At 37.7% G+C, this 22,935-nt stretch overlaps 1 protein-coding gene across 1 annotated transcript in view; it reads right to left on the bottom strand.

Moving 5' to 3' along the window:
* SPEF2 (sperm flagellar 2) overlaps positions 1–22,935 on the bottom strand; it is a 186,052-nt gene that overhangs the window by 74,338 nt on the left and 88,779 nt on the right. Inside the window, exons 19-23 of the mRNA XM_039248276.1 lie at positions 20,170–20,334; positions 16,670–16,744; positions 11,288–11,436; positions 6,296–6,423; positions 6,074–6,212 (exon numbers count right to left, since the gene is read on the bottom strand). Coding sequence (XP_039104207.1) covers positions 6,074–6,212; positions 6,296–6,423; positions 11,288–11,436; positions 16,670–16,744; positions 20,170–20,334 — 656 coding nt within the window. The remainder of the gene's footprint in view (positions 1–6,073; positions 6,213–6,295; positions 6,424–11,287; positions 11,437–16,669; positions 16,745–20,169; positions 20,335–22,935) is intronic.

Raw genomic sequence — 22,935 nt, 5'->3', positions numbered from 1 at the left:
TCCCCCCGACATCCATCAGTCCTCAGTTTTTGTCAGCATTCAAGAGTCTCTCATGGTTTGCCTCTCTCCCTCTCCCCCACCATTTCCCCCCTTCTTCTCCCCCTTGTTCCTCAGTTAAGTTCCTCCTAATCCTCCTATACGTGCAAACATATGATATTTGTCCTTCTCTGCCTGACTTATTTCGCTCATGTGCTGAGATCTTTCTATATGTGTCAGGGTGTCAGGATATGTCACTGTACTTATACCAACTCATTTAATGCCTTGCAACAATCTGAGGTACTATTATTATCTTCATTTTGCAGATGAGTCACAGAAAGGTTATTTTCCTAATGTCACACAGTGAATAAGTGGTAGATTCAAGATAGGAGCCTATGTGTGTTGGGTAATACACACTGGTATTTCAGGTCTCAGTTACCTTGTCTGAAACTTACCTTTTGGATGTGCAATATAGAATAAATTATTTTATGTATATAAAGCACTTAGCATAGTATTTAGCATACAATAATCACTCAGTTAATAAAAACTATTATAATCTTATAAGAATATAATATTATTCATAGCAATAAAATCTGTTTAACAAAATATAGTGCTAATGAAATATATGCAGTCAATTAAAATGTGAGTTTTCATACTAATAATTTATTGAACATTACTATGTATTGGGCATTGTGTTAAGTGCTTTACATTGATTACTTCGCTAATCCCCACAATAACCAGGAGGTAAGTTCTGGTGAGTAAATGGATGCCTATAGCGCTTAAGTCACTTGGCTCTGATTTCAATGTGGGAGAGTCAGGAATCTTAATGCAGTTTGATTACAGTGCCCACAGTGGGTTTTATTTCTGTGATACTATTTCACTGGAACAATTAACATATTGGTTTGTTACCTTCAGGGAACTGCATCTAAAATGAAAATATCACAGCCATTTTTATAGCCATATTCTAAGTGTCAGAACAATGCACCATTATTTTAGGTATCTCCATGGTTGCCGGGAGCCGCACCAGCCTCTCTGGATGGCAATCACAGCAAGGAAGTGACAATGTTTGCAGCTCCTTCCTTTAGAATTGAAAACTGGTATCTCCTTCTGCTACTATTGGTTCATGTTGGATATAAGCCTTCTGGTATTGACCAGGCCTCACAATATTCCATATCAGACCCTTATTCTGAATACAGATACCTCATAAGGAAAAGCATATCCCTGCCTTTACAAAACAGATTTTAGATGAAAGCTCTATGGGTGATTGTCAAAAGGCTCTTCCTATGGGCCTTGCAGATCTGAGACTTAGGGGGTTAAGAACACAAGAGTTACAATTGAGCCTGGCCCTGAGACCAAGGGCCTATTTTGGGATTAAGAGCAAAACATAGTTACCACATATATCTTCGCTAATTGGTGAAACATAACAGTCCCTTCCTCAAGGCCTACTTTCCACAAACACCCTCTCTTACACTGGCAGCTGGGATGAGGATAGATACGAGTAGCTAAAACATAACCCGGGGGCAAAAGACTGACCCATTCAGGGCCCCCATGATAGTCTCCACAAACAAACCAATTCAGAAACATTCATCCTCTTGAGAGCCAGACAAAATACTCCTAACTTATCAATATACAATTTGGCCTATATGTTATCCTGTTTTTCACTAAGAACATTCTGTTATTTCCTTGGCCAGAATAATTCTGTAATTGATATCACAAAAGGCCTCCCATTGTAAGAAATTCCTTTCTCTGACTTCATGTTGTTGCTGAACCTTTAAATAAAGACACCAAAACCGACAGGACAGAGATGCCTGCCTGGTGATCAGAAAGAATCTCGGGGCACGCTCACTCTCCCTCTCACGCCAACACCGTCCATCCTTCAGGGACTGCTGGACCTGCTGGAGCCGGCTCGGCCTCCAGCACATGGTCTTTCCACAGATACTCTGTCTGACATTCAGTGAGTACTGGCTTGTGTTTACCAGGCATTTATATGTTTTTGAGAGTTAGAAGAGTTCCCTTGTTGCTCCTGCCTCACTATGAGGCCTTGGAAAGTACTAGCATCTGTGTGGCTCAGGTTTCTGATGGAAAGTTGCAATAGGAGAACCTTTCCATTAACCTTTTAGAATTGGAATGAAATAAGCCAAGAACAAGGAAATTTACCAAGCGTACAGGGGGTTTGGACTTACCCAGAGGCATGGCTGTTTTTCATATTTTATTTGGCAAGAATTAGGAAATTATTAAATATTCCTTAATAATCATAGGTGGATTGTATATAAGAAAAACATATGGCTATTCACTGTGAAGGTTATGTAGACAAAAATCATTAAAAACGAACACTTTTACAAAATTTTTATGAATTTGACCCTGACATGCCCTGGTGATGGCCAACTTTTGTTGAATTTAATGGAGTTCTCTTTGCTTTGTGCATTTTGATGTCTCTGTCCTTCCTCAGATTAGGGAAGTTTTCAGCTATAATTTGCTCAAATAAAACTTCTTGCCTTCAAATGGACCTTCTCTTCAACTTCTGGGACTCCTACTATATGATTATTACTCTGTTTTAAGAGGTCATGGAGTTTCCGAAGTCTACCTTCATGATCCATTACCTTTGTTTCCCTCTTCTTTTCAGCTTCATCATTTTCCATAATTTTATCCTCTGTATCACTCCTCTCTGTCCTTACTGTCTTGGCATCCATTCAGGTTTGCATCTTGGTTATAGCATTTTTAATTTTGGCTTAACTGGATTTTCACCCTTTTATCTCTGAAGTAAGGGATTCTCAAATGTCTTCTATGCTTTTTTTTCAAGCCCAGCTAGAGTTCTTATAATTGTTGTTTTAAATTCTGGTTCAGACACCTTACTTATATCTGTATTGATTAAATCCCTGGCCGTCATTTCTTCCTGTTCTTTCTTTTGGGTGTGAATTCCCCTGTCTCGCCGTTTTGGCGATAATAAATAAATAAATAAAATTAAATACATAAATAGTAATAAAATAAAATAAAAATTAATACATTAAAAAATAAAAGAAGCTAGATTTTTTTGGTTGGCTTTGGTTCTGTTTTAGTCTGCTTGTTAAGAGAAGCTGCCATAGTCTCTCCCTCGAATTATGCAAATTGTCTCTTAATCCTCAGATTGATTTCGTAGGTGTTCAGAATGATTTGATGTTGATCTAGTTGTGTTTGAAGGATGAGGTAAACCCAGGGTCCCCCTACTACTCTGCCATCCTAACTCCTCCCCCTTTTACAAAAGTTTTAAAGGTTTTCTGTTGGGTAAAAAACCCAAATTCAACTTATATGGTGCTTATTAGAGTCTTACATGAAATGAAATGACACAAAAAGGTCAAAAGTCAAAACTTATATGAGACAAATACAAATAAACAAAGCCAGGTTCACAGTATTGACATCAGATACAGTAAAATTCAGTACAAAAGTAGTTGTTTTGGGGAAAAGATGGTTATTTTGCACTCTAGAGAATGTAGGAGACCATGAAGAGATAACTGATGTTTCTTCGCATCAAATACCACTATGTCAGAGAAACAGTTTAATGAATGTTCATGGGCGAGGGAGCCTGGCAGTGTGGGATCCAATTCCAGCTCTGATGCTTACTATCCCTTTACCATATTTCTTCACCTATAAAATGTGACTACTACTAGTTCCCACCCACAGAGGGTTGTCCTGAGGATGAAACAAGACAGTGCCAGCATATACACATGTTCAGTTTAGTGAACTGCTGCTACATTAAAATTTATAGAGCAAAAGATATAGCAAGGAAAATCAATAGAAATATAAGCATCACAGAGGTTTTTAACCCACTTTCATTAGTTTCTGCAAGGTTATGTAGGTACAAAAATGTAAAAAAAAAAAAAAGAATAGAGTAATTGTTTCAATCATAATTCTTATGACGCTTTAAAAAATGAAAGTGATATGAAGCCCCATCCTAAACCTGATTTTGGACATATGAAGCAAAAGTGTTTTAAAAATAAGCACAGCTTTAGATTCAGCAATTTCACTTTTTTTTTTTTAGAAAATTTCCCAAGGTAATAATTAAGATGTGGTAAATATTTTGCTAGATGAAATTTTACTGTATAATTTTCTATGATAAAAAGTTCATAGTCAACACATACTGGTTAATGAAATGGCGACTAAGGATAGAACTTTGTTAAATTATGATATAGTTCATTAATGAAATATCTTTTAGATGTAAGAATGATGAGATAAATAAATTTTTATTGAGAAAGAAAACATGTTCTATTGTTGAATAAGAATGTTACAAATCAGTATCTTCATTGCAGTCTTATTTTTTTTTTTTTTTGCAAAGAATCTTGTACCAAGCTGGTAAAAAATGGTTAACTATTGACAATGGGATTATGGATTTGTCATTTTAAATTTTGTTTCTGTTTAATATCTAATGTATCTACAATAAGCATATGGTACTTTTGGAATTAGAAAAAAATCTCACTTAAGGTACTGAAAATTTAAAAGCCTTCTCATTCTACCAACAATTACTTGGCTGATATGGAAAGAAGTATACAGGAGGGCTGGTGTTAGGATTAAGGAGGAAAGAGATAGAAGAAGCAGGTATATTTTAGGATTTTTATAACTATTAATTATTGCTTGAGGAATGTCTAAGAAAAGGTAAAATACTTCAGTTTTACTAGAACATTTGTTAATTCAATACCTTTTGTATTAAACTCTCCAGTACCCTGGTCATCCAAATCACTATAATGCCTTCATTTAATTTCAAAACTTTCCTATTGGTCTCCCACTTAGTCTTCCTGCTGCTTTTACTCCACTATAGATCCTTTTAAATACCAGAAGCCAAGGTTTCAATTCTCATTCAAACAAATATCAGTATCCTAATAATGACCTCCAAGGCCTTGGATAATCTGATCCCTTATGATCTCTCCCACCTCATCACCAACTATTCTGACTTGCTCACTTTGTTCCTCCAGCCACATCAGTGTCCTTGCTGTTCTTCAAACATTCCACACATCTTCCCACTTCAGTGCCTTTGACTTTACTTTCCTCTGTGCCTGATACACTCTTTCCCCGAATATCTACATGGCTCACTCAGTCATTCCTGTCCTGAGTTTGTCAAATGGCGCCTTCCCAGTGGGCCTTTCCACAACTACCATACATAAAATGTACATCAACAACACTTTCCTGCCCTGCTTTTTTATTCTTCACAAAGCTCTTATTATCAATGACATACTCACTGTATATTCTATATACTCACTTGCTTATTGCTTATTCTTTGTCTTTGACTACCAGAACATAAATATCATGAGGTCATAGACTTTTTTTGTTCACTGTTGTATCCCCGGACCTTTGAACTGCTCTGGGACCATGACAGATGCTCAAAAAATATAGAGAAGATGAATGGCTTATGGGGCTGACTTTGGCACTTTTTTTGTTGTACAAATAAATATTAAGATTATAATAAGATTTGACTACTAGTAACCTATACTTAAGGTGCTGGCAAAGGGAAGAATTCCTCTGACAGAATAAGGGGCTCTGTAAATTTATACAGGAAAGACAAAAGGTTAGATATTGACATCAGGCTTCCTGAACTTCAGAAGTCCTTTTATAAAGCATCAGGGTAATATATTCCATTTATGACCTCATGAAAATCAGCCTATCAAGTACTAGGTACTGTGCTTGGTGGAGATACAAAAATGTACAAGATTTGACACTCTCCCTCAAAGGATCGATTCAATATTGGCAACCATTTAGGTTTTCCATGAAGTTTGCTCATTCCTCTTCTCCCAGACATCACCCAACCCTATGACTATAATCAAGGTAGGCATGTGTTTAATACCAGGCATCAATATAGTTACAACACCCAACAAAGAGTTGAGGAGTTTACAATACAGATGCCAAGGATGCTCTTGCTATGCTGGACATGGCTCCTCTTTCTGGAAGTGTTGGCCACAATATTCTGATTCTGAATTCAATTTCAGAAGAGCCATTGCTCATGAAAGTTCCCAGCTTAAGTGTTCAAACACTTTCCCTCCTCATGAAGGTAAGAAGGGAATGGGTTAGGGTTCTGCAGTATAATATTTGAGTGTGTAGAGACCCTGGTGTGATAAGTCACAGATTTCCTTACATTTACTCTTTGGTGTAGTTCAGCCTTTGTTTCCTCATCATCCCACAGGTCATCAGGAAGACAGTTGAAATCAGCCTGCCACTGAGATACAAAATTTTGCTTATGATCCGGACGCCTTAGAAAGTGCTGGAAATTTTTTCTGTAAGGGATTAAGAGAATGAGATGGAGCTTACATGACATGCCCATAGACTACAAAATTCTAACTTTGGAAACTTTACTTACCTAATCTCATACAAGTAAGCAAGCACAATATGCTGCTCTTCTCGCAGATGCCTGAGCACTGTTTTGACAGAGTCTATATAGGACTTTTCTATTAGTTCCCAGTAAGGAACTAAAAATGAAGGTAGTTCCTGTTAAATGGTAAAGCATACAAATAATCATTTCAAAGTGAAAATACTTCTGAATAATTGAGCCAAAAGAGCAATACTGAGCAAAAAGACCAAAATGCAGCTGTAACTATCTAAAGCGTTCTCTGGGAAACTTCTTGCTCCTCCTTCCCTCCCTTCCCCCAGTTAATTTCTATTCCAAATAAATTTTTCATATCTCAGTTCAGACATAATTTCTTCCAGAAATCCTTCTGTGATCCAAAAAGTCTAGGTGGTCATCATCTGAAGTTCTGGAGTTCTGTCTTAGCACCCTGTACCTCTCCCACTGTAGTAGTGATGACTAATGGCAACTGTTTATTCATTTGTCCATATTCACCTCTAGAATATCAGTCTCATAAAGCCAAGAACAATGATTGCTTTATCCACCACTCTATAGTTTTTTCTATTAATACCACAGTGTCTGGAAGATAGTAGGTGCTTGAGAAATATTTATTGAATGAATAAACAGATTGCATATTTTGCCTAAGTTGGAAAACTGCCTCTCATGGAGAATATCTAGTGTTTGTGTCAGGGTGATGAGTCATTTCTCTAAATTCACCCAAGTGGTATTATCTTTGCTGTGTGCACCATGAAAACTTAGAGAGTTTCTTTATGTTATCTTTTTTTTTTTTTTTTTTACATTTATTTATTTTTGAGAGAGAGAGCACAAGTAGGGTAGGGGCAGAGGGGGAAGGAGATGTAGAATCCCAAGCAGGCTCCAGTTGTCAGCACAGAGCCTGATGCAGGGCTCAAACTCACAAACCGTGGGACCATGACCTGAGCCGAGGTTGGACACTTAACCGACTGAGCCACTCAGGTGCCCCTATGTTATCTTTAATGAAACAAACAAACAAACAAAAAAACAACAATCAACACCAAGAAAGAGTCAAAATGAAATAAAACTGAAGATGCATAATATATTCAATACAAATTCTGTGTGCTACTTATTCACTTATTGGCTGTGAATATATTTACTCAGGGAATTACACATGAGTACCTGAGAGGTCATCTGGCTAATCTCCTTTCCAACTGAGAAATGCCAAATACTAGAGATAAATGATCCAATCTCTCTATGGACCTCACTGATACATTAGGCAAGACATTTTAGGGTAGGCCTTTCAGTGTCACACAACTCATGTTACTGGAAAATTCTCCCTGTGTTGATAAGAAATTTGCCTTCTTATAGTTTCTGCTTACCGGTCCTAGCTGTGTCCTTTAAAGAAGGGCAGACTGCATTCACACAGTCTTCCCTATGACAGCCTGTCAGATATTTGAGGACATTAGTGAGGATAGGTAGGATGGGATTCAAGATGAAACTTGATTGTTTTTGTATTCCCAGCATCCAGTGTGGCATTTGCTTATAACAGGCCCTCCATAAATTTTACTATGGATGTAAGCAGACTTGTCTGAACCCAATTTTATCATCAGTTAAATCTTCAGGAGACTGGATGGATCCATCTAGTTCTAAAAGCCTATGATTCAATGTCTAGCCACTTTTGAAGTATTCATTTACTTACTTAAACATTTACAGTTCCTTTAATGTTCCTCTGACATTATTTTAACATCTTTTTCTTTCCTGGTTCTCCCCTCTGGCTTCTGTTCTTTCATGATCTCTCTCTCTCAAAGGATGTGGTATCCAGAATGGCACTAAAGAACATTTTAAAGAAGCCTACTACTAAATCACCCTCCTAGTTGACTTAAATACATTAATTCACACTCTACGCATGGCGAGTTACTTAACTGAAGTAACACCCTGCTCACAGATCTCATTTATTTATAAGAACTTCATGACAAATTGTCAAATACTATTTTGAACTCAAGATATACAATGTTAATGGTATTTCCCTGATCCATGTATCCAACCTTGCTCTCAAGGAAAAGGAATGGGCCAGTTCATCAGGACCTAGTCTTAGTGAAACTGTTTGGGCTCTGGGTGATCACTAAAAAAATTTTTTTAATGTCTATTTAGTTTGGAAAGAGAGAGACAGACAGACAGAGTGCAAGCAAGGGAGGGGCAGAGAGAGGGAGACACAGAATCCAAAGCAGGCTCCAGGCTCCAAACTGTCAGCACAGAGCCTGATGTGGGGCTCCAACTCACAAGACCATGAGACCATGACCTGAGCTGAAACCAAGAGTAGGACACCCAGGTGCCCCTGGATGATCATTTTTGTAGTTTATACATGCTCAGAAGTCATGCTTTTAATGATTTTCTCTCAAATTTGGTCGGGGCTTACTATATAGAGTATTGGTCTGTATGTTACTAAATCTCGTCAGCCTTTTATTAAATATTTCAGTATTTGCCTACATTTGGTCTTCTGGAATCTCCCATATCCTCTGTGGTTTCGATGAGATATTGATAATGTCATGCCTGTAGGTTCTTCAGTCTCTGGGATGTAATTTTTCTGGGTGTGGGGACTTAAACTTCTATGATGTGCCTAGGTATTCAGATCTGTACTTTCCAGTTAAATAGTCTTCTTTTCATTGGATAAGACTGAGCATGAGAGGAAATCGGTAGCCACAGCAAACATGCACCAAAGCTTCAGAAGCTAAAAAGCAAAGGCCTCTCACTCTGACTGCCTTCTCCATTCTCTCTGTACCTTCCCTGTGGCTGACAAAGGGAGAAGGACCCGGGCTCTCCTGGAACTTGGCTGCTGCCTCCACCTGGGAGAGCCAGATATGAAAGCAATCTCTCTCAGTATCTCAACCTCTCTTTCTCTATCTCCTCTCTCTCTCTCTCTCACTCAGTCGGCCTCTCCCCTTCCTATTCTTCTTCTCCCCTTTTCCTCTTTCTCTGTCCATATGCCTAGAACCAGGGTTACCAGATAAAGTATAGGAGGCCCAGTTAAGCTCATTGATAATCTGAAATTAAAATTTAACTAGGCATCTGTCTTTCTTCTTCCTTGGCAGGTAAGCTCTGCAGCCCATGTGAGAAGTTCAGGGTGGGAAAAGGACTAGAATGGATCATGTGGCTGCTTTGTTTCTAGGCTCTAGACTACTTCTAGTTGTAGCAGAATGTGTCCTCCACACGGTTTCACTTAGGTTACTAGAGCTAGAGTTCTGTGCTGCATATCTTTCCATTGTCCCTCCAGACCAGCCTCCTACACTTCATGCTTCATGCTGCTCAGTGCCCTGGAAGGCTAACTTATGTGAACTATTTCAGGAAACAACCTTGTCCTCCGTCTCCTGGGAAAGAGATGTGAGAGCAGAAAGAAACTAAGCTCTCGTTATGTATGTCCCTGCTCTTCTCTGCTGCATCACTGTGAGTGGCTGCACCCCTCTGTTGAAGGCCACAGCCCTCTCCATGCAGAGCTCTTCTTGAGGTCCAAGCATTTGCTCCCTTTCCTCACATTCTCAGGCTTATAGGCCATATGGCTCCCAGTTATTCCTTATCTGGGAGTAATAATTAATCCTTGTATGTTCCCTTATTTTTGACCTTTTATTCAACTCTCCTTAAATTACCATCTGTTTTCTGCCTGAATCCTGCCTGCTAAAAGATCTAAATGGGAGCTGGTGCCATATCTTAGTGTTAATATTTATTTTTTTACTTCTATCCTCTATTTCCTTCTTGTCTTCTATGAATGTATCCTTCTCATGAGCTTCAAGGTTTGGAGTTAAGGATTAGATTTCAATACTTTTGTCTCTTACTCCCAAACCCTGCCAAGTAACATCATTTTAATTTTATCTCCTTCCCAACAACTACTTCGTTTTTAAGTAGGCTTTTCATGCAGCACAGAGCGCAATATGGGGCTTGAACTCTAGACCCTGAGAGCAAGAATTGGATGCTTATTCCACTGAGTCAGCCAGACGACCCTCCCAACAACCTGATTCTATGGCAGTTTTTAAATAGTTATTTCAAAAAGTAGCTTCTGTTTGGCTGAGTGGTATTACACACATCCATAGTTATCATTTAATGATATCAAATATTTTCTGTTCTAACTTCCTTATCAATGCTAATTAATTAATTCATTAGAGCTCTATAAAGAATCTAAGTCAATTTTTCCACATGTTCCTACCCTCTCTCAAAGAGTTAATAATCTGATTGGGGAGATGATACATTTCCCTAGGAAAGAACAGCAACACCACAATCACTGAAATTCACTATTGGGTCTCAGATGCCTGGCAGATGGTCAGTGCTCACAGTTCATAAGAGTAAGAACTCCCTGAGGATTGTGATGTAGAAAACAGAGGCTGCACCTTTTACAAAACTCTTTGTCTTTGAAAATAGACCATTCTTGGTGATTTTCTTAATATGATATATTTTTTGAAGCAACCAGATTTGCCTAGGTGGAGACTGGGCCTTGCAGTTGTCAGAGAACAAAAAACTGAATGGAGTTTCCAGGGCTCACTAGGGGCATCTCCTGACCTTATATGGGTGTACATATTTAAAGTTCTCAGGCCAGATAGCTATCTGTTCTTTTATTAGTTTAGTCGTGTTCCAAAAATTTCTATTTCTAAAAATTCAGAGGTTAAACTTCATTTGAAAGCATTATAATGTGGGCATGAGAACATGGATGAGGACTGTAATTTGCTGGATGTGTGTTCTGAGAAAGTCATTCTTCCAGGAAACTGCATCTCTGCTTGTCCTTGGGGAGAAAATTGGTCCTTACAGAGCCCATTTGTTCTGCTTTCAGCACTAAATAGCAGTTCAAAGTATGAATCAGAAACTTGAAGGAGTAGAGCGGATACAGTGTAGTCCCATGAGTAGTCTCAGAAACTCACCTTGGCTTTTTGATGAGCATACGTATCACCAGCTATGAAAGGCCTTCTAGATGGTGCAAGTAATGGTGTGAATCTTACTGTAAATAATAGGAAGACTGGTTTCTAGTAGCTTGAATCTAAACTGCCATACCTCAGGGATTGGCTCGTTCACATAGACCCATTCTTCTGATCCTGGCTTAGGTGGTGGGGGCACTACCGGAGTAGGTGACACCACTATAGAATCAGCAGGTGACTTCTTTACTGATGCTTTCCCTCCTGGTGATTTTCCTTTAGGAGAACCTTGAACATACATATTACATCATTTCACTACAAGTGGATGAACAGAACCAGATTCTGGTAGATGAATACATCTAGGATTACTGTGGACTTCATGCAATTCATTAGGCAATTTTGGGGAGCATTACCAAACCAAAAATCAAAACCTCAATTCACTACAGCCTCCAAATTAAGCAATAATACCACTAACAGATTTTCTTTAGTTTATTTATTTTGAGAGTGAGCAAGAGAGAGAGAAAGAGAGAGAGAAGGAGCAGGCATGTGCAAGCAGGGGAGGGGCAGAGAGAGAGGGAGACAGAGAATCCCAATTAGGCTCCACATTGTCAGCACAGAGCCCAGTGCTGGGCTCAATCCCATGGACCATGAGATCATGCCCTGAGCCAAAATGAAGAGTTGGATGCTTAACTCACTGAGCTACCCAGGTGCCCCCCAGTACCAGTTTGTTTAAGCCACTCTATTTCTTTCGTCCAGCTGGCTTTGAAGAGCAACTTGATATTTTATTTTTATCTCTTTCCTTTCTTTCATAATGAATATATGGTTATTACAAAGCATAGACTGTAAAGTGCATTTCATTTATAATTGCAAGTAATGGCAAATTAAATTCTCCATCCAGAATGAGAAAGAAAGAAAGTATAATATGAGTGGGTGGGGGAGCAGGGAGAAAGGAGGCTATTAAGAGTCAGTCAGAGTCAGTGAACGATGTGGGGAAGGAGGTTAGGTATTACAGCTTTTGAAAGTCTCAACATTCCCTGAATGAGACAGAGGGTTTCTGAGTGGGAAACTTTATTTCTTGCTATAGTGAGGGAGTATGGATGAAGGTACCTGCTGGGCCATAAGCCTGGCTGAATTAAGGCATGAGCGAGAGAAGGGGAGAGAGAGGTAAGAGAGAGGAAGGAGGAGAAGATAGAGGAGGAGAAAGAGGAGGAAGAGAAAGAAGCCTAATGTTCAGTTCAGAATCCAGAAAGGGCATATGTTTCACTTCCCCTAAGAGCATCAAGAAGGGAACCCAGACCAGGTGGGTGGCATGGCACTCTTATGGTCTGAAAGATCTGTGGCTGATCAAAGTAACTTAACTCAGAAAGCCCAATATTTCCTTGAAGGGTCAGGGTTATTATTGTTTAGAAATTCATTCAGTTTAAATTACTCTTACCATCAGAATAATTATTGAGACTTTAGATGCAGTTTATAAATGTCTACAGATTTGGGAACACTTTGTTTCCAAAGTATATTTCCTTAATGAGTATTATTTAATGATAATGTTGCTTAGAAAAGTAAATGTATCTTAAACTTTAATGCTGCTAAAAATATATTGATTACAAGTAGAGGGGAAATTGTCAGTTATGTCTTATGGACAGGTTAGACACTTTAAAATAGTATCATTAGGGGCACCTGGGTGGCTTAGTCGGTTAAGCGTGCAACTCTTGACGTCAGCTCAGGTCACGATCTCACTGTTTGTGAGTTCACGCCCCACATTGGGCTCTGACTGTGTGAAACCTGCTTGGGATTCTCCTTCTCTCCCTCTCTCTCTGCCCCTCTCCTGTTTGCTCTCTCAAAAGGAAATTTAAAACTTTATAAAAAACAGCATCGATTATCCACAGGTCTGAAGTTGTATCTAGACATTTTTAAATTTTAAAAATAATTAAGAAAATCTTTGTTCAGGCAATAACCAACAATATTTATAATTTGATATATTTCAATATGATGATTTTTTCATTATTTAACTTTAATCTCTGGTGAAATGAAAGTGTTAACACTATGGCTACTTTCAGATGGGTTTCTCTCAGAAGAAGTTGGCAATTGTAAATGTGAGACTGGAATGATTTCTTTTTTCTTCTTTTCTTAAATATCATGATCATTCAGTGAAAAATAAGAGCCAAGAAGTTTTTTTGGCCATTGTGCTTTGATTCAATTGAACTTTTATCTATTTTTTAACAATGAAAATTCTAAGAGGAAAAATAAAATGTGAATGAGTAAAAATGTATTTATGCCATAGGGAATGGAATTAGACATCACCTTTGAACAAAATATATTGACATCTTAAGTGTAACAGGGGGCATTTCTTTTTTAGTACCATTTACCCAATCATCTGGAAGCTTCAATTTCTAATGAGAGACCTGCTTTCACTTGCAAGTTGGGGATCATTTAGCCCTCAGTGTGGCTGTTCTATGTTGAAAGAGAAGTAGTTTGTATTTATGTTTTTTCCCTAAATTTGAACCAACTTCAATTTTGGGAGGAATGGGACATATAAATAATACATTAGAAATAATTGAATGTCTCTGATATCCTAATGGCTATCGTAGAGTAATAAGCCTTGGGATCCAGCTCAATGGTTTTCCAATTTTAGCTATCATCAGAAGTCTCCAGAGGGCTTATTAAAACACAAAATTGCTGGGACCCTTCAGAAGTTATAGATTCAGTAGTTCTGGTTAAGTATTTGTATTTTCAGGAAGTTCCCAAGTGATGTGGACGCTACTGGTCCCGGGACCACTCTTAAAGTCCCACTGCCCTAGTGGATGCAGCGAAGTATTTCAATTTCATTAGTCCTTTATCTTCTTCATTCTGTTTTCCCATGTCCTTACAGTTAAGTATCACTGATGTTTCTTTCTTTTTTAAAAAGCTTTTTTTATGGTTGGTTTATTTTTGAGACAGAGACAGAGCACGAGTCGGGGAAGGGCAGAGAGAGAGGGAGACACAGAATCTGAAACAGGCTCCAGGCTCTGAGCTGTTAGCACAGAGCCCGATGCGGGGCTCGAACCCACGAACCGCGAGATCATGACCTGAGCCGAAGCTGGACGCTCAACCGACCGAGCCACCCATGTGGCCCAATCACTGATGTCTTTAACACTGACATCACATTTATTGCTAAGTGGCCTGGTAGCACCTACAAATATAAGACAAGTCAGAAGGTAAGCACTGGATCAATGCCAATACAAATACCTGGGCAGGCCAGTGGACCTAAAGACACTATTCCCCAGTGTTTGTTCCATAAAACTCTAGTCCCAATGGATACTCCTGTAAGAGAGAATTCTGCAGCCAAAATATTTTCGGATATTACATATTGTATCTCCCAGTCCCTTAGAGATGTGTATTCATGTATTTTTGTAAGTTCTGCAATTAAAATCTTTTTAATTTGGCATACGTCAACATTCTCTGAAACTAGTTGATTATGAAAAACTTTCTTCATTTAGCTCCTAATTAACAACTGCTAGGTAAGGTCATAGGGTTGAAAAAGCTGTTGTTTTATGCAGCAATAACATGGAACAGTGGCAGATGAGTTGAAGAGAGTAAGAAATACTTTGAGAACACTAAAATACACTTGCAAATGGCATTTTAGTGTCAAGATTCTGGGAGAAGAAGGGTAGAGATTGATCTAATATGCAGAGAAGAATAGAAATGAGTCAAAGATGTCAATAGCAGGAAATACAGATAAGTTTGAAGAAAGAACAGAGATAGATCGTTTCTTAAACCGTAAGAGATGATTTTAATATAATGATATCAAATGACCTGAGATAAACAGATAATCAGTCAGTAGTGTTCACCCCCAATAATATTAGTTTCAAATGCTAAGAATTAAAATTGTGATTTCCTTTTAATGAAGGAAATCCTGTTATACATGCTGAAAAACAGCATTTCTATATAACTGGAAGACTTCCAAATCACGATTACAAGCTCACCTATTTCAAATATTATTAAACACAATAGAAATTGAGTAAAATAAAAGCAAAAATAGTTTGAAAGTTCTTACTTACTTAAATTGAGCTACCTGCATGATTCCTGTGTATATATTTTACTGGTTGAACTTGTATTTGCTTATGGTTTGTTTCGAGTGTGTATGCTTTTAACCAAGGATGCTCTTAAACCATGTACATTATTATGTTTAAACTGATTTGGTAACTAATGTGCATAGTATATTTAATTCATAGTTTTGAAAATTCTATGTTGATCCTTCATTTGCTTTTGGTGATCAATATGAGAAAATAAGGAATAAATAATGTAAATGTGAAAATTATTCTCCTATTAGTAAACCGGTAGAGCTGAGCATAAATTATAGCGCTTAACATTTTAGCTAAAATTTACATCTCAGTGTTAATTGACCAGGTGGCCCTAGTTATATATCATGTTACATAATCAGAAAAGTATGAGATTCTCTTTGGGGATCATGGTTATGTAATTTTAAATGGCAAAATAAAGAGCCTTTGCAGCCCATCATTTTGTGAACTTGCACACTTGTGACTTGCAACTGCACTGGCAATTTGTAATAAAAAATTAAACAATGGCACTTACTTCATGACAACCCCATTTGAACATACGCTGAAAAAGTCAACTGTATTTATTTATAATTGCATTTCAACCTTTGTGTGGTTGTTACAGCTGCTCAACATAAATCTAACTAAAAGGCTTTCAAGAGCCTAATAGGGTTTTCTTCTACCATCTACCAATTATATTTAAAAAAAAAAAAAACTCTATATCCCCTTTCTTTCACAGAAATAGTTATAATAAAATAGAAAAAAATTAAATGAAATTAGGGTCAGGACAAGGACAACTTAAAGTGGAAGGAAAAAACTGGGAGAGGAATTAGAAAGCAGATGCTGAGATCCTGGTACCCTTGCACAGGTACAGCCACTACCGTTTAGGACAATCGGGATAGGAAATATTAATCATTTAGAGGTGCTAATTATCTAAGTACTCACAGGAAGAAAGATGGTCCTGTCCCTTGATTCTGAATGACATTTATTACCTAGGATTTCATACAGGGGCCATTAAACGATGTAATGGGCATACTATCCCCTCAGAACATAAAATGCCAGGTTGTTATTGGTATAAGGAAAGATTCACCTCCACTGCTATGCTATGTTGTGAAGGGAGTTGAGGACTTTGTACAGTGCACATCAGTGAAAGCAATTTGATGGTAGCCCAAGAAAATACAGTTCAGCATAGAGCTTTCTGATGGCATAGCTTAGCCCAAGGATAATACCTAATATCTACAATGAACGGATACTCTATATATGACCTTTCTCTAAATTGTTTCCCACAAGCATCATTTTTCTCAGCAAGACCTTTGCTAAAATCTAAACTATGGAAATAGGGAGGTTATATTCTTTGGCAAGGGCATATACTTTACAAATGCCCAAGAGAAGTATTCAGTGTGCACGACTATACAAATCTGGCTCTTTTCATGGAGGCGGTTATAAAATCCAGAATCATATTGAACCACATCTGTCTTTATCTGCAGTACCTTTTCTTTTGAGCGCTGTGTCACCTTTCTTCCCTTTTCCTTCCTGAGGAGAGTCTTGCTTACCAAGCAAGGGTTCTAAACAAAATTCAAGACATAAACATTATTGCTGATTTTCTTTAATATCCTGGGCTAGATCATTTGTAAGAAATCAAGTGTTATTTCTCACAGATAAACAGTTATATTTGTGAGGTCTTTACTATGAGCTAAAATTAATCTGAAGATGGAATGGATTAAAACTTGAATGACAGCCCTTATATGCTATTCTATTTTGTCACACTGAACAGTTCAGTCCTAAGTACAAGATCAATACTTGGTAGTGGATTTGACTGTAAACTCTTTAATGCAACATGGCTGCAGAGTGTTAAAAGTTAGTTATAAGTCCATTTGAATCGTATAGCTCTTTTTTGTTCATTTCAACTAAATGATCCTTATAAAATAAGACAGCGAAATCTGTATTAAGAACGACACAAAAACAACTTGAGGAAGGGCCAGATAACCATGCTGTCTTGAGATGGTGCATCCTTGAAGTTTTCCTGACCCCACACTTGATTGCCTTGTGACTTGTAGATTTCCATTTTGGATTAACCACAACTTGTCATGTAAAGGATGATTTGGGTATATTTATCTTGGATTCCTTGGACTCCAGTTCAATATTATAGTGAAAGGGGGAAAATGGGAAATTGATGATCTCAAGGTCAATAAGGTGTTCCAAATAATAAATATAGTTCCTTGAAAAAGTTCTCTGCATCCACATTATTCACCAAATAAGTTCCATCATTACCTACCCTTTGCCCTGGGCTACAGTTTATTCTTCATTGGAAGGATGGACATATGAGGCAGTTTAAATGCCTATGATGGAGAGACCCGGTCTGACCTATTATTGATATTTAGAAGTGATAATTATGTGTAAGTGCATAGCACATAGCACATTTACACTTCTCAGATCCATCAACCAAGATTTCATAGAAATAAGACATAGGGAAGGATTAACACTGAAACTTTGTTAACCTCTTTAAAAGGACTTTTAAAATCCACATAGCTGACCACCAAACTAAAACAAATAAATAAACAAACAATAAATAAAATCCAAACATTTGAATTAGTTGCTTTTTTAGAAATAAGCATAATAACAACAACAATAAAGCCTAGCTAAGCTCCTAATTCCTTTAATAACAATACTTTGGGCAACCAACTATTTAAGTAGTTCTAAACTAGTACTAAACAAAGTGGCAGGGAAAAGAAGTTAAAAATAGAGATACCTGAATTTTTAAAGGAAACTGAATTTATAAAGCATTGTGGACAAATCTAATCTCTTCTGGGGTCAGCATGCACTAATTTTTTTAAACCAGTTCCAAAATATATTCTGAAATCTCAAAAAATATTTTTCAATAGCAGCATGGATACAGTACTATTGTATTTTGTCACATTGACAACTTTGGTTTTAGAGTAAATTCTGAAGTTTGGTAGTAGACTTAGTAATAAACCCTTTTAATGGAACACTGTGAACTCTTTCAAATTTAATCCCTAGCACATTGGAAGTAGATATAAGATGCATAACTATATACAATGTAGAAATATACAGGGACAAAGTGACTGTTAGTACTCAGTGCACTATGCCTCCTTCTTTACTCTATTTCCATCCTTTTTCTTTTTTTTTTTTTTTTGTAAATAATTCCTTTTTTCATCTCAGCTTCTAAAGACTGCAGTTGGGTATTTAAGCTGGGCATGTTCAGAAGCCTTGGGCTTTCATTTCTGAAAATGCTCTCATTTGAAAAAACAAACTGTAAATTATTTATACAGAAATAAACAAACCTGACAGAAACTTTCCCCATAAAATCACTGAACTAAGTTTCCCTGAGCTGTAAATGCAGAGGTCTGTTTTGCTGCCTTCAACTACTGCCCCATCAATGCCCTCAAGCTCTTGAGATCTCTCTCAGATAATGCATTGTTTGGAAGGCAGTAATTAGTCCTCTGGAGATTAACACTTGGATAGATTTTTAAAGATCAGGCATCAGGCCTGTCCTTGGTTTTAAAAAAAAAAAAAAAAAAAAAAAGAGACAGATACAGCACTCTTTTAAGCAACAATAGCTTTATTTTTCCTCCAATGCACAGTATTCAAGAATACAATTTTTAAATCACAAGCAAACTTCAGAAACTTAAACACTGAACTGTGTTATAACCAGAAACACTAGAGATTGGTTTCAGGGAATGGTTCAAATGCCTAGATCCTCCAGACTGTGAGCAGACTGAGGGGGAGGTAGTGGTGGGGAGAGCCATGGTCATGGGTTAAATGACTGTATTAGGTAACTCTAGGCTTGCTTGAGCCACTGTCAGAACTGTCTTCCCTACTTCTAAACAGCATTTTAAAGATTTCCATCTTTCCTCCAGACCTCTGTTTTGTTTTGTTTTTTAATTCCTAATGAGGCAGTGAGAAAAGGGTGCATATTTAATTTATAGCTTTGTGCTTTATTGTTCATATGATAAAAAACATTTCTTTAGATTTTATGTATTTTGCCTTTAGTCAAGCCTCATTTTATTGGTACACAGTGGTCTTTAATAGACCATAATATATGTTACTCAAGTCTTCAAATTTATTTGTTTAATATAAATAAATTCAATTTAAAAAATTCACATCCACCTCAAATCTCCATGAAGCAGAAAGATATGGAGTTTAGAAATGCAATCCTGACACACAAGATCACGGATTCCCAGGTAGCCTTATTAATACAGAGCCAGTCGCTTCACAAAGCGAAAACCAGAAACAAGGCCACACTTATCTCCTATACACAGCACCAAACTGATACTAACATTCTATCAATATCAGGCATTGCAATAGTTGAGCACTTTGCTTTGGTCATTATATTTATCATCTACCACTGAAGTTAATAGTCCTTAGTGGTTCAAGATCTAGAAAGAACTTAGGCCAAAACAAACTCTTTATCTATATATGTTATAAATTACAAACATAGGTTTCCTGAGATGCCAGATGCTTGTTTCTATCCTTTTATTATCACATATACTCCCACTAATGATTAAGTTACATATGAATTCTAGTCTCTGATGAACGCTGTTGATTTTTTTCCTTATTCTTGTGAATAAGGCTATACTAACTCTCATTTTCTGGAGATGTTCTCACTCTACAAAAACATAAGTCTATGATTCAGCAAACAGATGTCTGTCCTTTTGATCTGCTCTATGTTCCTCCTGGTTATTCTCTGTGCCCTCCCTATTCTCATCTGTGGCCTTATTCTAATCAGCGGAACTGTGTATGAGGATCTCGCGCTCCCTCCTACACAGTAAAGTACCTGGGCTTCGTGACAACCATGCTCTTAGCTACTAAGGGCTTTTCCACTTCCATCTGAGTCATCATTTGGTTTCAAACCATTGAAGTTGCTTCAAGTCTAAATCTAAATAAATGCATTGGTACTGTTATTTATAATTCTTATCTAAGTGAAAATAAGAAACTGGCAAAGAGGATTATAAATTATTCTGTCAATCACCTGATGTTGGTTTCCCTTTTGCAGTAGAAGTTTTTGAATGCTCAAGTTGAGGATGGGTTTCCTTCTCTTTTTCGGGCTCAGTAGGAGGGAGAGGAGGGGGTGGAGGCTCAGCCAGGGGAACTTCTTCTTTTTTCTCAGTTTCCTTTTCTTCTAATTTCTTTTTAACTTTAAAAAAGATGGTAAGAATGAATCTTTAGTAGACACTCTAGACACCTGCTACTTTACTGGAACCAAGATAAGCCTAAATTAATATAAAATTGCCCTTGCTGATTTAAGGCTACATGTATGTTTTAAGGCTCATCTTTAAATCATCCAGTCTTTAAAACTAGGGTTTGAAGCCTTCTCTTCCTGTTAGAAATGCTGTTTTCTTTGCTTTTTATGGTGATAGTGATGATGATGATGATGATGATGATGATGATGGTGTGAGTGTGTGTGCGCGCGTGTGTATAGCAGGTAGAAAGGCTTATTGAGGGGTGCCAAATGTAAAAGTAACAATCTAGATGTAGTTAATGCAGTGGAATAGGAAAATAAATGATTATTTCAAAATTCCTGGTGGAAAACCAAGGTGAAGAAAGCATGAAGAGAAAGTGAAGAGCAATGTGACAGAAGTCTTGCAGGTGCGAAGGAAACAGAAGGGGAAAGAAATATGCCTCACCGACTTCTGGGAGTAGATACACACAAAGCACTTAGAATAGTGTATAGCACTCAAGTCTTCTTAGCAATTCCTTAATTCATGCAGCAACTATTTTATTGAACTTGAATTGCGCCTTGAAGGAAAAGAAGGGTCATAACGATGAAGTAAAAGTCCCACCACTACTGCTAGTAGTAGTAGTAGTAGTAGTAGTAGTAGTACAATCCATAGCAGGCACAATTCTGGATGCCAGAGATATATCAGTAAAACAAAAAGGAAAAATCACTGCCTTGTGCTGGGAGCCACACTGGCCTCTCTGATGGCAGTCACAGCAAGGAAATGGCAGTGTTTGCACAGCTCCTGCTGTGAGAAACAAAAACTGGTATCTCCTTCTGCTACTACTGGCTCATATTAGAAATGAGCCTGCTGGTATTGACCAGGCCTCACAATATTCCATATCAGACCCATATTCCGAACACAGATATCACATAAGGAAAAGCATATTCCTGCCTTTACAAAAGAGATTTTAGATGAGAGCTCTGTGGGTGATTGTCAAAAGCCTCTTCCTATGGGCCTTGCATATCAAAGACAGTTGAGCCTGGCCCCAAGACAAAGAGCCTAATTTAGAGTTTAGGAACAAACAGGGGTAAAACTTAACACGTACAGCTTCTTCTAACTGATGATGTATGGCAGTCCCTTCCCAAAGGCATACCATCTGCAAACATCCTCCCTTACAGGTGGCTGCGATGAGGATAGAAAAGAGTAGCTAACGCATAACCCAGAAGCAAAAGGCTAACACCTTTAGGGCTCCCGTGGTGTTCACACACATTTAGCATCAAATAGGTTTCCACAAACTAACCAGTTCAAAAACATGCATCCTTTTGAGAGCCAAACAGAATAATTCCTAGCCTATTTACGACTTAACATATATATGTCATCCTATTTTTTCATTAAGAACATCCTGTTATTTCCTTAGTTGTACAATTCAACTTCACTATGATTGAGGTAATTCACAAAAGGCTTCCCATTGTAAAAATTCCTTTTTCTGATCTCATGTTGTTCTTGAACCTTGAAATAAAGACACCAAAACCGACAGGTCAGAGATGCCTGCCTGGTGATCAGAAAGAATCTCAGGGCTCTCTCACTCTCTCTCTCGCCGACACCGTCCATCCTTCAGGGACCCCTGGACCTGTCGGAGCAGGCCTCCGACAGCCTTGTGAGGCTTGCATTTTAGTGGTGGGAAGCAAACCATAAACCTGATGAATTATTTATGTAAGGGGTTGGGAGGTGGTAAGTGGTGTAGAGAAAATAAACAGAAGAATAAACAGGATCAGGAGTGTCGTGGGGCAGCTTTTTAAGTTTTAAATAGAGGGCTGAGCACGGGCGCCTGGGTGGCTCACTCGGTTAAGTGTCTGACCTCGGTGCAGGTCATGATCTCATGGTTCATGGATGGGTTCATTGGTTCATAGGTTCATGGGTTAAAGCCCTTAATCCTGCCTTCTGCTGTCAGCATGAAGCCTGCTTCAGATATCCTCTGTCTCCTCTCTCTCTGTCCCTCCCCTGCATGCTCTCTCTCTCAAAAATAAATAAACATTTAAAAACGGCTGTTTTATATACAAACACCTTTTTCCTATTTAAGAGTACACTATAGTTATTTTTCACCTCAGAATATATATAGAAGTACTACATCCTTTTATTTTTTTATTTTCTCAAATTAATCAGGGTGTTTAATGCAGAATACTGGGCTAGGGTCAATGTTTATGGTTTTAATGATAAAACCGTTCTTAAAGTGCTTAAGCAATAGGAATGTAAATCTTAAGTAAGTAGCAGTTGAGTTTGTTAATGTACACAGTGATTGTACTTTAAATTGTACATAAAATTGTACATAAAATCTTGATGAAAATGTTGAAGTGAGCCTGACAAAAACAAACTGATTTCTAACCTGTAGATGTCTGAAGCTCTACCTGAGAATTAGTGTTTTTGCCTCCCAATACAGACTCTAAGATTGTTTGGGGAGGTTTCCTCTGTCCTCCAGCCTAATTTCTATCAAAGAACATGTTAAGCCTCTTAAGTAATAAATTGTTTAATACCATCAAGCCATATATTTTGAAATATATGAAAGAATAAGAGAAGAT

This window comes from Hyaena hyaena, unplaced genomic scaffold, assembly GCF_003009895.1.
Source record: "Hyaena hyaena isolate Hyena2069 unplaced genomic scaffold, ASM300989v1 scaffold_310, whole genome shotgun sequence".
NCBI classification, from domain to species: Eukaryota; Metazoa; Chordata; class Mammalia; order Carnivora; family Hyaenidae; genus Hyaena; species Hyaena hyaena.
This window is presented reverse-complemented; position numbering and strand designations above follow the sequence as displayed.